The 14900-nt window shown below is 39.6% G+C and overlaps 1 protein-coding gene across 1 annotated transcript in view; it reads right to left on the bottom strand.

Moving 5' to 3' along the window:
• LOC135217358 (golgin subfamily A member 5-like) overlaps positions 1–9704 on the bottom strand; it is an 89767-nt gene extending 80063 nt beyond the window's left edge. Inside the window, exons 1-5 of the mRNA XM_064253198.1 lie at positions 9500–9704; positions 8561–8819; positions 8148–8280; positions 7855–7972; positions 2889–3007 (exon numbers count right to left, since the gene is read on the bottom strand). Of these exons, the coding sequence (XP_064109268.1) occupies positions 2889–3007; positions 7855–7972; positions 8148–8280; positions 8561–8819; positions 9500–9666 (796 nt within the window). The 5' untranslated portion in view covers positions 9667–9704. The remainder of the gene's footprint in view (positions 1–2888; positions 3008–7854; positions 7973–8147; positions 8281–8560; positions 8820–9499) is intronic.
• Positions 9705–14900: the final 5196 nt, after the last annotated feature.

Genomic DNA, 14900 nt, shown 5'->3' with positions numbered 1-14900 from the left:
CGTCAGCTTTGACCGTTTTGCTCACAGCGAGATTTGAATACAATTATATATGAAATTTTGTTTTCGTGCTATCATATATCGCATTATTTATATATGATAATGATTTTTTTTTCATTTCTGATGGTTCCATACTAAACTTCAGGCAATGACAAAAAAAAAGGATCCAAAAATGAACTCTTAATTTTGAAAACTAAGCGCGCTGTGATTTTTTGAAAAAAATATTTTTTCCGCTTCGGCGCTCACTCCGAGACCCCCTAGGCATACGGGAGACGATTTTTATTATACCCCTTAGGCATTTAAGGGTTAAATATGAGAAATAAACTTGTATCGTCATCAGCTGATTTCCAAACAAAACACTGACCGCTATGTTAGTATTTTATGATACAATAATATGAGAATACATACAATATTATTGGATATTGTAATGTATAATTTTTTAAAATAATCAGAAAAGATGCATATTCATTGTGCATATATTTCATAAATATACGTAGCCGTCAGCAGCTGACATCACTCAATTAGGTATGCCGATGTCGGTCCGAATCTGATTCCCGTTTCGTGATTATTATTTTCCTTTTTTACTGATATGTCAGTCAAAATGCATTGAAACTCCAAAATTGGTTTTTATTAATAAATTACTAAATTATACCGCATATGTATTATACAGTATACTTAAGGCAAGGCTACTCTATTCGTATATATACGATATATGTACCAAGATATCATTGTACTATGGGCGAGGCTAACTTGTTAAATGTTATTCAGTTTCTCTTTGTACTGAATCATAAGCCAAAGTGCATTGAACCTAGAGAATTAGCTGAAATTAATAATTAGTATGCCATATATGTATATAGTATGCTGTGTAGTGTAGGCTAGGCTACCCTATATATAAATATGGTACTGATTACCCTAGTGCAGGCTACACTAGTATGATATTCTTAGGGTAAATTAACGTGGGACGACTTATGTCCAAATCGATTTATGACTGGTTGTTCGTAACCAATTGCTGTAGCAAGTCGACTACTACCTGTAATGTATGTAATAATATATCAGTTCTATTCTCATTAACGTCATTTGTAACATAACTATGGTAATTTTTTACTATCGTACGATGGTTGAAATGCAAGCAAAAAGGCTGTTTTTATTGGATTGGTTGTTCAAAGCAAATATTTCTGGCTGTATGCATTTTCCAAACAAGTATATCATTACTACCGATACTTTTTGCATTCTCTTTTACTTTTTTAAACTTAACTAGAAGATGGGATAGATTAAGAGACGGAGGAAAAGGGGTTAGCCTAACTAAAATATGGAATAGATAAAGAGGAAAAGAGGTTAGCCTATTGTTAAATTTTGGTCTCGTAAATTTAACTTGCATGAAACGTGAGATACGTGATAAAATAATTTTGGGGGGTTAAAATTTGGGGGTCGCATGATAAGCAAGATCGTGTGTTATGTGAGTATATACAGTAACTCACAATAATGTACTACTAGAGGCATAATATATTTTTTAATGTATTGTAATGTGAAAATATGCTACAAATTAAAGACCTCATGAAATATTAAACCTTTTCACAGTTCCAATAATACACTATAAATATCTTCTGACTGCAGGTGGCAGAGAAAAGGTGAGGACAACAGAATTCTGAAATGGACCTGACTTCCAATCTTTGGTAAGAGTATCATTGTTGGAGAGGACAATCAAGTTTCTAAACTGAAGATGACTGTCATGTGTACCCTCTAATAAAAAAAACCCATTATCCAAGAGCCTAATAATGACACTAATGGCCCCTCTCTGGCTGCAAGAATGGTTCCCCAATCTCTTCTCTGCTGGCAGATATCCCAAAATTAGTAAAGTACAAGGTGAATTGTTTTAGGGTAATAATGCACTGCATCTTCACTTAACTTCTGTGATTCTAACTGTACAACATCCTTACGGAGACTATTCTGAAGTTCAATGGTGCAAGGAAAAAAAGACCCCTGGACTGAAAAGTCTTACAGATAACTATTTCAGACTTCCAAATTTTTCCAATTTTCTCTGGGATGGCCTAAAAGATTTTTTCCCAAGTGTGAATACAAAACAGTATTATGTATATGATATTCTTGCTGTCAGGTAACCAAGTAACAACTCTGTGAACACTGCAGCATTTGTTAATAAGAATCCTTCACACAAAACTGAGCTTATTAGACAATACTTTTCAAGTTACCTCTAACGCTGACCTCTTATATAAGTTGCAATATCTTACAAATAAAAGCTGATATTCATGTGTAAAATGAAGTGGAAACACCATAAAACAAATGAGGAAACTACTAAAAGATGTAGTGTCCAGATGATGGTTTTGGCTGGTGCTCTGAAGGGTTGTGAAAAAGTTAATTAGAATAACAATAAGTAACACAATGGACTCGTAGGAAAGCCCAGAAAACCATACACTAGGGATTGAAAAAGGCACGGACCAGAGGTGCACTCTGACAGAAGATAACTGGAGAGACTCCCTATAAGTACAACTCTACATAATAAAACTTGATATGAAAACAATAATGATGCTACCGATGGAAATAAAATACATAGAATTTGACAGTATTTTCCACTTTGACAATAAGACCTAATGTCTTGAAATTTGGTTAAATATAGTCTATGCCTTAAATTTATGGTTTTTGCTTAACCACTTCACAAGTTCATGTTGACCTTAAGATGTCTGCTACTTATGGGAGTACATTTCTTATATAAAAAAAGGATACACAATACATTAACTTGTGGGTTTCAAGCGATTTGGGAGTTTCAATTTCTAAAGTCATGTACAATACTGAATATAATTTGACTCATGATCTACGTAATGACCCAAGCTAATCACATGGAGCAACACATTCGTTTTGATGTCGAAACTACTTACCTTTTTCAGCATCTTTTGCTCTTTTCAGTACTTGACTCATTTCTTGGTTAAGACTTGAAACTTCTTTCCTCAACATACTTGATTCACTCTCAACTGATGCAGACATAATACCATTGCTACTGCAAAAGTAAAAAAAAGTACAAACATTATAGGCCTTTCAATGAATGTGAAATTCTCCTAAATCATGTAAAATTACAGGTTTAATTTTAAAAAATGACACATTCTAAAAGTAATTTGTAATTTTCCTAACATACAAACTTGAGGTATTTACACAGGAATTACCTTCAGCCCAAGCTGAAGCAGGCTATTTTACACAAGAAGGTTGTTTGGTAATTGCATTACCAGTGGGCTATAATTGCATTATAGCCCAAGAAACAGAATGAGGGGTGGCTAGAGGTGGGCAGTTTATGTCAATACCTCAGGTTTGTATGTATGTTAAGAAAAATACAAAATTACTTTTAAAATTTGTCATTTATTCTTACATGAAAACAAACCACTGGTCTTTACATAGGACGACTTACTAACTAACTGGAAGTTTGCCTCACCCAGGACTTTTTCCTGGTCTTGCAATGTCAAGCAGAGGATTCAGTGCCATGCCTCTGATCAGGGGGGACAAAAGAGTGCTCAACTGTCAGACTTCTGGGCTTTTCAAAGCACAGGCAGTCCCTGGCTATCGGCAGCCTTGGTTATCGCGATCCAGTTTTATGGCACTTGTTTAACGACGATAACTGTATTTTTGGCTCCAATCCTCGCTTATCGGTGCCAAACCTTGGCTATCGGTGGCGCAGAACCTCAGCTATCAGTGCTGATAACCAGGGCTCGGCACTTTTATCACTGTTAATCGATTTTCAGTAATTGTCACCCCGTCAGGAATGGAGCCCCGCCAATAACCTGAGACTGCCTGTTATGGGTGTGAAAGCAGCATTACTCCAAAAAGGGTTGGAAGAACATGTGTCAGAGACAGTAAAGCTAAAATAAGAAATGGGTGACACACACACACTTTCACTTCTACAACTGTACATCTTAGACCTGATACTACCAGCCCTACTAGGGGAACTGGATGAGATACAGAACTTGTTAAGCACCCATCACAAGGCCCAAGAAAAAGGTGTCCAAAGACCTAAGAGAATGTCCCTCAGGTAAAAGGAGGTGAACATTGTTTAACACGACCACACTCCTGCGCTCAGCTCCTGATTTACCCACTGGTTCTTGAACGGAAGGAGGGCACAATGTACCTAACTTCATATAGTCTCACAAATCCAGAAAGAGATTGTGTTCTTGGACACCTCTTTCTTGGGCTTGCCATTGCTAACAAAAAGTTGCCGACTCTCAACCTGAATTGCAGTCCTTTCAGGATAGCACCGCAGCACTCTAACTATACAAAGTCCTCAAGGGAGGGGATCCAAAAGGACTCAAATGGACCAATGTATTCTGAGTCTTCACCATGAATTCTGGGATAAATTCAAAGGAAACAGATCCTCATCCCCTTGAGTGTTTAACATTATAAGAAAGACCATAAAAGTTCACCTACTCTTTTGATAATGCCAGGGAAAGCAGAAATACAATCCCTGTCCGACGACTCTCGCAGAGGCAGGCTTGTAAGGTGCAAAAGTCAGGCTTCGAAGGATGAGAGAGGATGGCAACTGTTGAAATTTTTTGGAAAAATTACAAACAGTTTGCCTTTGGTGCTAGCATTCAACACAGGTTTGGTTTGGCTCTGGATGACCCTGATGATAGTAGAGAGCAACCAGCATCCATTTCCACAAGACAGAGGTGTAAAGTTCACTGGTTGTGCCAAGATTTTGTTTGCCAATCTATACAGCAGAGCATATCTATCTTTAGAGTAGAGACCAACAGGAGTTTATTTCACCTGCAACTTATTTACTTGAGTCTTATTTCTGTTAGAGGGTATTGTTCAGGACACCCCTTTTGCAGACATGAGAAATAAAAGTGGTTACTTTGGTACTACAATCAGACTTTACTGCTACCCCTACAGCTGCAGACAGAACATGCCAGACAATGTGCTACTAACAGATGAGGCAGTACCAAATTGAATGAGCAGCAGACTCCACTGCAACATTGGGAATTCCTCAACGATATGGATTGGTGGTATCAACTGTTTCAGCACTATCACTGCATCTGTACTTAAGCACTTAAGTCTTGCAAGACAGAGGATCTTTCACTTGGGATCAAGCTAATTACTGAATATGCTCAACCTTGAGTAGTTTCTTGGACAAAAGCAACACTATATCATTATCACTATATCATCTTTATCACTGTATTCAAGGCTGTGCTACTGGAATGGAATGTAAAATTTAGGCCGAAGTCCAGAACTGTGACCTTAGGCCGAAGTCCAGAACTGTGACCTAGAAGTCATTCAGCACTGAAAGGGAAATTGAGAGTAAAAAGATTTTAAAGGTGTAACAGGAGGAAAACCTCTAAGTGGCACTAAGAAACAATTGTTAGGTGAGGGAGACAAATAAGATGGGATAGTATAGAGTATATTAATGGCATCCAGTTCCCTTCTGATATTGGTACTGTAATTGGATAAGTTGAAGTGTTGAAGAACGTGGCTCCTATTCAATGGGTAATTATCCGAGTTTATGCAGGCAGTCCTCATGTTTCTGAGGATCCTTTGGACTTTCTACTGAACAAATCCAATTTACTGGAACTAGTTTTACATAAGTACACATAAATTGTGATGCTTTTATCTTTAGAACTAACATTCTCTGTGAGAAGTTTTAGGCGTTTTCTCCGGCAAATGAAATTCACTTATCTTGGATTGGTTTACTAACAAGACTGCCAGTTCTAAGCAGCTTGCTGCTCTTAAAAAAAAACTGTTTCTTTACCGGAAGATCACCCATCATTAGGGCTTCAATCTGACATAGGAAATCCTAGTTCTACAGTACAGTAGCCGTTTTAAAACTACTTCATCCTTTGATGGACATAATTTCCTCTGGAGAGCTTCTGCTGTGAACTTGGTGGCAGAAACCAATGGATGATGAAAATTTTTTCAGTTTGCAACTCACAGACCTACACTCCTGTCAGCTGCTGTCTTTTGGTAAAGACAGCCCAAAAGGATGGAGATGACTGCATCTTGCAACTGGCAGGATGCAGGATATTGAAAGCACTCAAATCAACACCCTGGAGGGCTTGTTTTCTTTAAGGGGCCGGATGGAATCCTTACATATGGGGGTATAGAGCAAAAAATGCAGTCATGAAATAATTCATGGAGCTTCATATGGCAATGGAGAATACGTGTACGAAATATTTCGTCAAAATTCCTCTTACTTTCGTAGTTACAGTGTAATTAGAAAACGTAACTCAGTAAGCCAAAAACATTGACCGTACAAGAAAATACAATATTTCTTCTGTTATCATAAATTTTGATAATTATTGTCAAAGAAATTGTGAGCAATGACATCTGTAGAGATTCCATGAGGCGGCAGGAGGGAACTTACTATGTTTACCACCATTCAGTGCAAGGAGAAACCTCTTGTAGTGTACACGTTCGAGTTTCACCTCTGACATTTGCTTGCTTTTACGTATGTTTATATTTGTTTCGGCAGAATTTTATCATGCAAATGAGGAAAAGACTAGCAAAACATCTTGCTAAAATACAGACAAAGAAAATTTGCTCTAATATGATTACAGAATATCATAATATACGCGATATTAGCGTAGTAAGTGAAGAGAGAGAGGGAGGGGTGCGTAGTAAGGAACGCCCCCTTCTTGCCTGACGCACATGTCGTGCAGTGCCCCAGACTACGGTCTTTGAGCCAAAGGGATCTTTATTTATGATAAATAAGATAGTTTTGGTTTATTAATACCCAAAAAGGAATATGAAATTCATAATTATCAGAGTACACCTCTGAGTTTCACCTCTGACATTTTCTAGCTTTTACGTCTGTTCATCTTTGTTTCGGCAAGAATTTCATCATGCCAAAGAGGAAAATACATATAAGGAAAACATCTCGCTAACATATAGAAGAAGAAAATTTACTGTAATAATTCAAGTTAGTGAAGGAGAGAGAGAGTTGCGTAGGAAGGAGTGCCCCGTCTTGACTGACGACAAAACCGAAGGTCAGAGGTGAAAATCATATGTGGGTTGGAGATGTCACAAGTCGCCTTATTAAGTGGTATGAATATCAAAGTTCTGTCCTTAAAAAATGGCATTAGCCGGCCAGCCCCCTTAACAGAGGTAACCAAGCTACTAGCATATGAAGCACAAATCTTACAGCTGCAGTCGTCATACCTTTCAAGGATTACATAATTGGATTTGTGATCTCACCACATACAAGATTCACCCTAGGATGACTTCTTTTAGTAATCAGATACATTTGGAGGAAAAGATGAGTCAACTGAAATGGCAAGTACTACAATCTACCCATTTTTACACGTGGCCACAAGAACATCAACAAGGTATTTGCTTTTTATCATACTTAAACCTCATGGTATCTCAGGTAGAGTTAGCAATTAGCAGTTTAAGTCAGTTAATATCCCTATGCATACTCCCCTTTCTTACTTATCCAGGTGCCTTACACTTCAATAATAATTATTAATAATAATAATTCAAGGGCAACAAAGATGCATCAGTCTCTATGTACCTCATTGAAAGGGACGGAACAAATCTGCCTAACCATTCGCAAATAACCTACTCCAACTTCAGGCAAGGCCCCGATTCCTTAATAGTACCAGTTTCTATTTCACATCCATCAGCCTTCAAATTGAGGACTATCAGGTTTTAGTTGCCACCACAGCATGCATCTCCTGTCTTTGTTACTTTTTATATGCATACAAATGCAGATCTTTTAATTCTACGACAAGCATAGGTTTTGGCCTTTACAGCTATGGCTCCCTCAAAAGAACTCCCTGATCTTGCTAAACTTACTTATGATAATATGCAACAGCAAATGTACTACTTGATAAAGCCATTCTGATATAAAAAGCACATTGCAATAATTACCTGGTGCTTCCATCGGTACTTGGTGGAGCAGATATGTTAACATCAGTTGGAGTATCAACTGTAACATATGCATCGGTGTTTGCTGAAGCTCCACTGCCTGAATCAGAGCTTCCACTCTCTGTGGAACATTGATAAATATTGAAACTTAGATTCTTTTCAGCAGAATACTACCATTAACAAATATGAATAACAAAACAACATTTTATAGTAAACGAGCTAAACTTCTGAATACGGAGAACGCTATCTTCATGCTTTATATTTACAAGTGACTTCAATAACCTGAGCAACATTACCAATGTCAACTGTGGCTGATCCTGGCGTTTCCCTTCCACTCAAAGCCATGAAAGACGAGACAGAAGATACTGATGACTGACGTGAATGTCCCAAGCTACTAATGGTGGAGGTAGTCATTGAAGATGCTACCATCTGTAACAACAAAATTATTAATAAGGCAATGTTCTGGCTTAGTGGTATATATGATACTTACTGCAAACTGCAGACTAATTTTTTTTCTAATCCCTTATATGATATACATGTTGATACATTTGTTTTCACACTCTTGGTACAGTATTCTGTTTCCTGAGACTCATCACTATCTAACTCAAAAGACAAGTACACACTAGAGTCTTTTTCAGTGATTAGAGAAACATTTTCCATAAGCATATATTCAAATAATCATTCAGAAAATCAAAAATGAAAAACTCACCAATTCAGGTTGAGGAGTGCTTGTGGGAGGTGGAGGTTGGGCTTCTTGCTCCACAGGACTGTTAAGGAAGTCCATCAAGCCTTCCTCTCGCCGATCTTTTTTCTTTGCAAGACCTTTCTTTCCTGTTGCCTTTGGCGATGATGATAAAGAAGTTCCTTGACCAGTATAGTAACTTGAAGAAGATACTGCTGAAGAACCACTAAGACCATAGGTACTTAAATTACTTGGCACACTAGAGGAACTTTGCAGGTTTGATTTACTGTAAAGGAAAAAATTAAGATATAATCCAACAAAGCTCTGGTTTGCAATTCCAGTGAGAACACTTGCTTAACAGAGTAAACAAGATTAGTGGTAAGCTACATTAAGTAAAGCGGTTTCTGCTACCTTGCAATTACTAATCTTTATCAGTCAAGAAACAATTGTCAAACCCTTATTCATAATAGATTCTGCATAGTATGAAAATTCTTGTCTGTCTACAGGCAATTTTGTGTAATTGTTCCAATCTCCAGATTTTGCAAATCAATAATATCCATATGTATTAATGATAAGTGTCACAATACCATAGTAACATGTTTTTATGACTGTAAAGACCTCAGTACCTATACCGCAGCCCTGTTTATGACAGCCACTGCTGGGTTCGAAACAAGCAGCTTTGTAGTTATGTTTGTATTTTTTTCCTAATTCAGTGGTATTTGTCTTCACTAAAGTACATAATTATATCTGGATTAGAAAGTTCAATTATTAACTCAAAAATAAAACATACAACCTTTTACATTGCATGAAAAATTGTCAGTCTTTTCTGATGGCATGCTCTGTCTGTTTTTAATTGAGACTTCTTTCCTTTATACAGGATAAAAAAAATTTCAGTGGCTTTCTTTAAGGTAACAGCATATTTCTGTTTAACAAATCTGACCTACAGATTGAAATGAAAATACCTACCTCTCATACTTTGCAGGCTGGGAAACTGTATTTGCTGCATTGTATTTATACGGCGATTTATTAGTGACAGAATTTCTTCGCTCTTTACTTAAAACTGTTGCTGCTTCACTGTCAAGTTTATTGAGAAGATGTTCAGCTTTTCCTGCTAAATCTGTTATCCAAGACATTCTGTAATTTCTGTGCCTGGTGAAAATAACATAAGTCATGCAATTATTCCAAGTAACACACACTACAGAAAAAGAAAGATGGGAAATATTAAAGGTCAAAATCATTAACAATTAAATCCAATGCAGAGAATGACAAATAAATATGCCAATGAAAAGAGAGCCTAAGGTACCTTTTTGTATAAGCATGAAAATAAAACAAACATTCTTATAATAAAGTAAAGTTTTATATGTACTTAGGTACTTATATATGTACACTGTATTGGAGGAGTCACGTCTGCATTTAGCAATCACTTCTGCTGCAGACTTAGAAAATCCTTTCGTTCTGATGTCTATGGACTGTCAAAAGCCTGTTAGAGTTTAGTGGACAAATTATGATGGAACCTCCTAAAGAGGGGCAATCTGAGAAGACTTGGAATTGCAAGCAGTAGTCTTGGGAGGTCTGCCAGGAAGTTTAACAGATCCAGGAACCATGTTTTTTGCGGTTAGAAAGGAGTCACTAACATTATTCTGGCCTTCCGATGAGACCAGAATTTCTTCGATACCTCCCCTATCATCCCGAAAGGGGTGAAAAGTGTACATGTCCAGGTCAGACTAATCTAGTATCATTGCATCCGGTGCCCATGCTTGTTGATCGGGAACTGGTGAACTATTAATATAGAGGCAGGTGATGGTTCCTGGAGGTGGCAATAAGTCTATCTGAACATACTCATTGATCCAAGGTCCACTCTGTTTGAAGTGTCTGTTTCTTCCAACTCAACTCATTGAATTCCCCTTGGATGAACCTCGTGGTAAGCTTCTTTCTGTTCTGGTCCACCCAACAAAGAAGTTCACACTCCCTCGAAAAGAGAGAATGAGTGAATTCCCCTTGGAACTTTATGTAAGCCAACGCCGTGGTGTTGTCTGAATGAACTGTCACTGTGTGATTGTAAACACCCTCCACGAAGTGGAGAAGACCTAAGTATACTGCCCTCAATTCTTTCAAGTTGATGTGCATTAACCTCTCTGGAGGGGATAGCCTGATACCTCCTTGGTCCCAAGAAGAGCTCCCCAACACAGATCTGATGCTTTAAAAACCAAGCTGCTTTAAAAAAACAGTGTTGACAGCATTCGTTGTAGAAACAAATTGAGTTGTTAGCGTAGTTGTTCCTCTTCCCTGCCACGTAAATGGGCGTAGCTAGTCATTTATGGAAACAAAAGAATCACTACTGTGAACTTGGAAAATTCAAGCTACCGTCGAGTAGAAACTCTTAGCTCAGTAATTACTGGGTAAATTACTTAAATAAAAATACTTAATTAAGCTAACCCTTAGAGTTAGCATAAGCTTCCCTCACTCTGAAGTAGGCCCTCAGCCGAAGTTTTTTTTTTTTTTGTCTCTTAAAAGTTTGCTCTCTGATCAAGGGATTTGCTAAATCAAATAAGTATCCATATCCCTTGCACAGTTACAGTGAACCAAAACCTTAATAATATATATAATACAAGTGTGCATATTTATGAAGGAGTGTTAAGTTATACATGTCTGTCCAAAGATTTTTAGGAAATTCCTGTATCAAAATATTAAGGAAAAAATCCCAACAGGGCATAAGTCTGTTCATGCCAATGCCCATGGCAGGCAGTCCTGCCACAATAAAAATGATATTGTTATTGTACAATAAAGTTTCCTACATACTTACCTGGCAGATATATATAGTACTTAGCTATAGACTCCGTCGTCCCCGACAGCAATTCGAATTTCGCGGCACACGCTACAGGTAGGTCAGGTGATCTACCAGCCTGCCGCTGGGTGGCAGGAATAGGAACCATTACCGTTCTAGAACCAGATTTTCTCTTCCACCTGTCTCCTGAGGGGAGGCTGGGTGGGCCATTTAATCGTATATATCTGCCAGGTAAGTATGTATGAAACTTTATTGTACAATAACATTATCATTTTCATACATTCAACTTCCCTGTCAGATATATACTTAGCTGATTGGCACCTTTGGCAGAGGGTAAGAGACAGCTAATTACTGATTAGACAGGTAAACAACATACGTTGCAGGTAATAAAAAATAAAAATACCCTGGTTCCTACCTGTTTTGGCGGAAGATTTCATAGCTACTGCTTAGAAGTCTGCTTCGCCTCAAGAGCCTCAGCGAGGGTGTGACCTATGGCTGAGAGCTCTTGTGAGGACTGTCAATGGGGTCTTATCCACTTACTCGACAGAACCTGATGGCAATTGTCGATGGGGTCCTATCCACTTACATGACAATATACCCATGCCTAATGGCATAACAAAGGAGAACAACACTGATCCCGATCACCCGATTGAAAGGAGTTATCCCCAACCACCTTTCAAACAACCTTAAAATTCAACACCAAACTATTTTGAAATTAAAATTATACAAAAATTAAAGAAAAAATTAAGGATCAGTCTTATCTCCTTCACCCAGCAATGTATCCGCTGATACATACGGACCCAGAGAGAAGCATTTCTCGTATGTTACCCTTACATCTTTTAAGTAATGGGAGGCAAACACCGAGTTGCACCTCCAGTACGTAGCTGCTAAGTTGTTTTTCATCGAATGTTCTTGTTGAATGATATCGATGTAGCAACTGCAAGTACCTCGTGCACTTTAACTCTCAATGCTGCAAATGATTCACTTTTGCATTTCATGTGTGCCTCAGTTATCACATTTCTGACAAAAAAGGCAAAGGCATTTTTGAACATTGGTCTCTTCGGGTCCTTAACCGCACACCAGAGACTCTGATTGCAACCTTAAAACTGTTTCTTCTTCTGCAGGTAAAATTTTAAGGATCTAACAGGACATAATGATCTTTCAAGTTCCTTTCCCACAAGTTGAGAAAGCCCTTTAACTTCAAAACTCCTGGGCCAAGGTCTTGAAGGATTTTCATTCTTTGCTAAAAACAATGGCCTGAAAAGATACCACGCACTGCAGAGTCCCTTAAAGCCCACCCTCTCGAGTCTAGAGCCTGCAATTCGCTTACTCTTTTGGCTAGTAGCGAGAGCCATTAGAAAAATACACTTCCTCGTAATGTCTCTGAAGGAGCTGATTAGGAGGCTCGAACTTTCTTCTGATGTGAGGTATTAAGAACACGTCTAGGTTCAGCTAGGGGTAAGTGAAGTCTTCGATTTTGACGTCTCAAATGATCGAATCAAATCATGAAGGTCTTTGTTATCCTCTATGTTCAGACCTCTGTTCCTGAACACAGCAGATAACATGCTCCTATAGCCCTTTATAGTGGATACTGCTAATTGAGATTCCTCTCTCAAATATAGCAGGAAATCGGCAATTTCGGTCACAGAGGTATCGGAGGAGGACAGCTTCTTCGCCTTGCACCATCTATGGAAGACTTCCCACTTCGATTGGTAGATCCGCATGGTAGAGGATCTTCTTGCTCTCACAATTGCTTTTGCAGCTTTGCGAGAAAAGCCTCTCGCTCTGACCAATCTTTCGATAGTCGAAAGGCAGTCAGGGCAAGAGCGTGGATGCTTTTGTGATACCTCTCGAAGTGGGGTTGTCTGAGCAGATCTGTCCATTCGGGAAGAGATCTGGGGAAGTCCACCGTCCATTCCAGTATAACTCTGTGAACCATTCTTGAGCGGGCCAAAAGGGAGCGATTAACGTCATCCTCGTTCCTTCCGAGGACACGAACTTCCTTATCACCTCCCCCAGTATCTTCAATGGGGGAAAAGCATATGCATCTATGCCCGTCCAATCCATGAGCAGGGCATCGACTGCTAGGGCTCTGGGATCCACCCCCAACGAGCAGAAGTTTCCATCCTTTGCTTTGGAGAGGAACGTCGCAAACAGATATACTTGAGGTTTTCCCCCATAGAGACCACAGTTCTGGCAGACTTCTGAATGAAGGGTCCATTCTGTTGGAAGGACCTGGTTCTTCCTGCTCAATCTGTCTGCCCTTATATTTCTTCCTCCTTGAACGAATCTCGTCAAGAGTACTGTCTTTCGTTCCTCCGCCCAGATTAATAAATCCCTTGCCAACTCGTAAAGGGGGAAAGAGTGTTTCCCCCCCTGCTCTCTGATATATGCGAGAGCCGTGGTGTTGTCCGAGTTGACCTGGACCACCACGCCTCTGACCTCGTCCTCGAAATGCCTCAGAGCCAAATGAATGGCTATAAGCTCTTTCGCATTTATATGCCAGGGCATCTGTTCTTTCATCCAGATGCCTGACACTTCCTTCGTCCCTAGTGTTGCTCCCCATCCTGTTTCCAAGGCGTCGGGAGAACAACACTAGGCGAGGGTTCTGCAGCGACAAGGACACTCTCTCGTTCTTTTTCAGAGGTTCTAACCACCATCGCAAGTGGTTCTTGATGCTTTCCTGTAGAGGAAAGGAATTTGCCAGTTCTCCTGCCTTCCTGTTCCACATTCTCCTCAGGTAGAACTGCAGGGGTCTCATGTGCAGCCTCCCTAGAGAAACGAACTGCTCTAGCGACAAAAGGGTGGGGGCCCAGAAGGACTGGACCATTCCCTAGCTGAGCTTTGTTCTTTCTCTAGGAAGGCCAGATTTTCTTTCCCAATCCTCTCGCAATTCTTTCTTGGGATTTTTTAAGGAAAATGCTCGAAAACCCCGAGAATCCATCCGAATCCCCAGATAGACATGTCCTGGCTGGGGATCGTCTGCGACTTCTCGAGGTTCACGAGCAATCCTAGAGATTTGACTAGATCCAGAGTTATCTCCAAGTCCTCCAAACACTGCTGTCTTGACTGTGCTCTTATGAGCCAGTCGTCCAAGTAGAGTGATATTCTCACCCCCTTCAGATGTAGCCATCTTGCTACATTCCTCATCAACGCCGTAAACCCCTGAGGAGCCGTCGAGAGGCCGAAGCACAAAGCCCTGAATTGGTAAATCCTTCCCTGCACCATGAATCGAAGATATTTTCTCGATGAAGGATGCAGGGGGACGTGGAAAGTAAGAGTCCTGAAGGTCGAGGGAGACCAATCCAATCTCCTGGACGCAGAGCCGCAAGGACCGAGTTGGAAGTCTCCATGGAGAAACTTTGTCTTCTCCACGAAGCGTTCAATGCACTCACGTCCAGCCACAGGCCTCACCCTCCCGAAGCTTTGGCACTAAGAAAAGGCGATTGTAAAAGCCCCAGGAGTGAGGATCCTGCACTGTCTCGATGCCTCCTTCTCCAACATTTGCTGTACTAACCCTAACAGGGAATCTCTTTTGCAGGATCTTTGTACCTCGCTGACAGCTCCATCGGTGTCGTCGTC

Source organism: Macrobrachium nipponense, chromosome 7, assembly GCF_015104395.2.
Source record: "Macrobrachium nipponense isolate FS-2020 chromosome 7, ASM1510439v2, whole genome shotgun sequence".
In the NCBI taxonomy this organism is placed as follows: domain Eukaryota; kingdom Metazoa; phylum Arthropoda; class Malacostraca; order Decapoda; family Palaemonidae; genus Macrobrachium; species Macrobrachium nipponense.
Note: the sequence above shows the minus strand (reverse complement) of the source record. Positions and strands in the feature narration are given on the sequence as shown.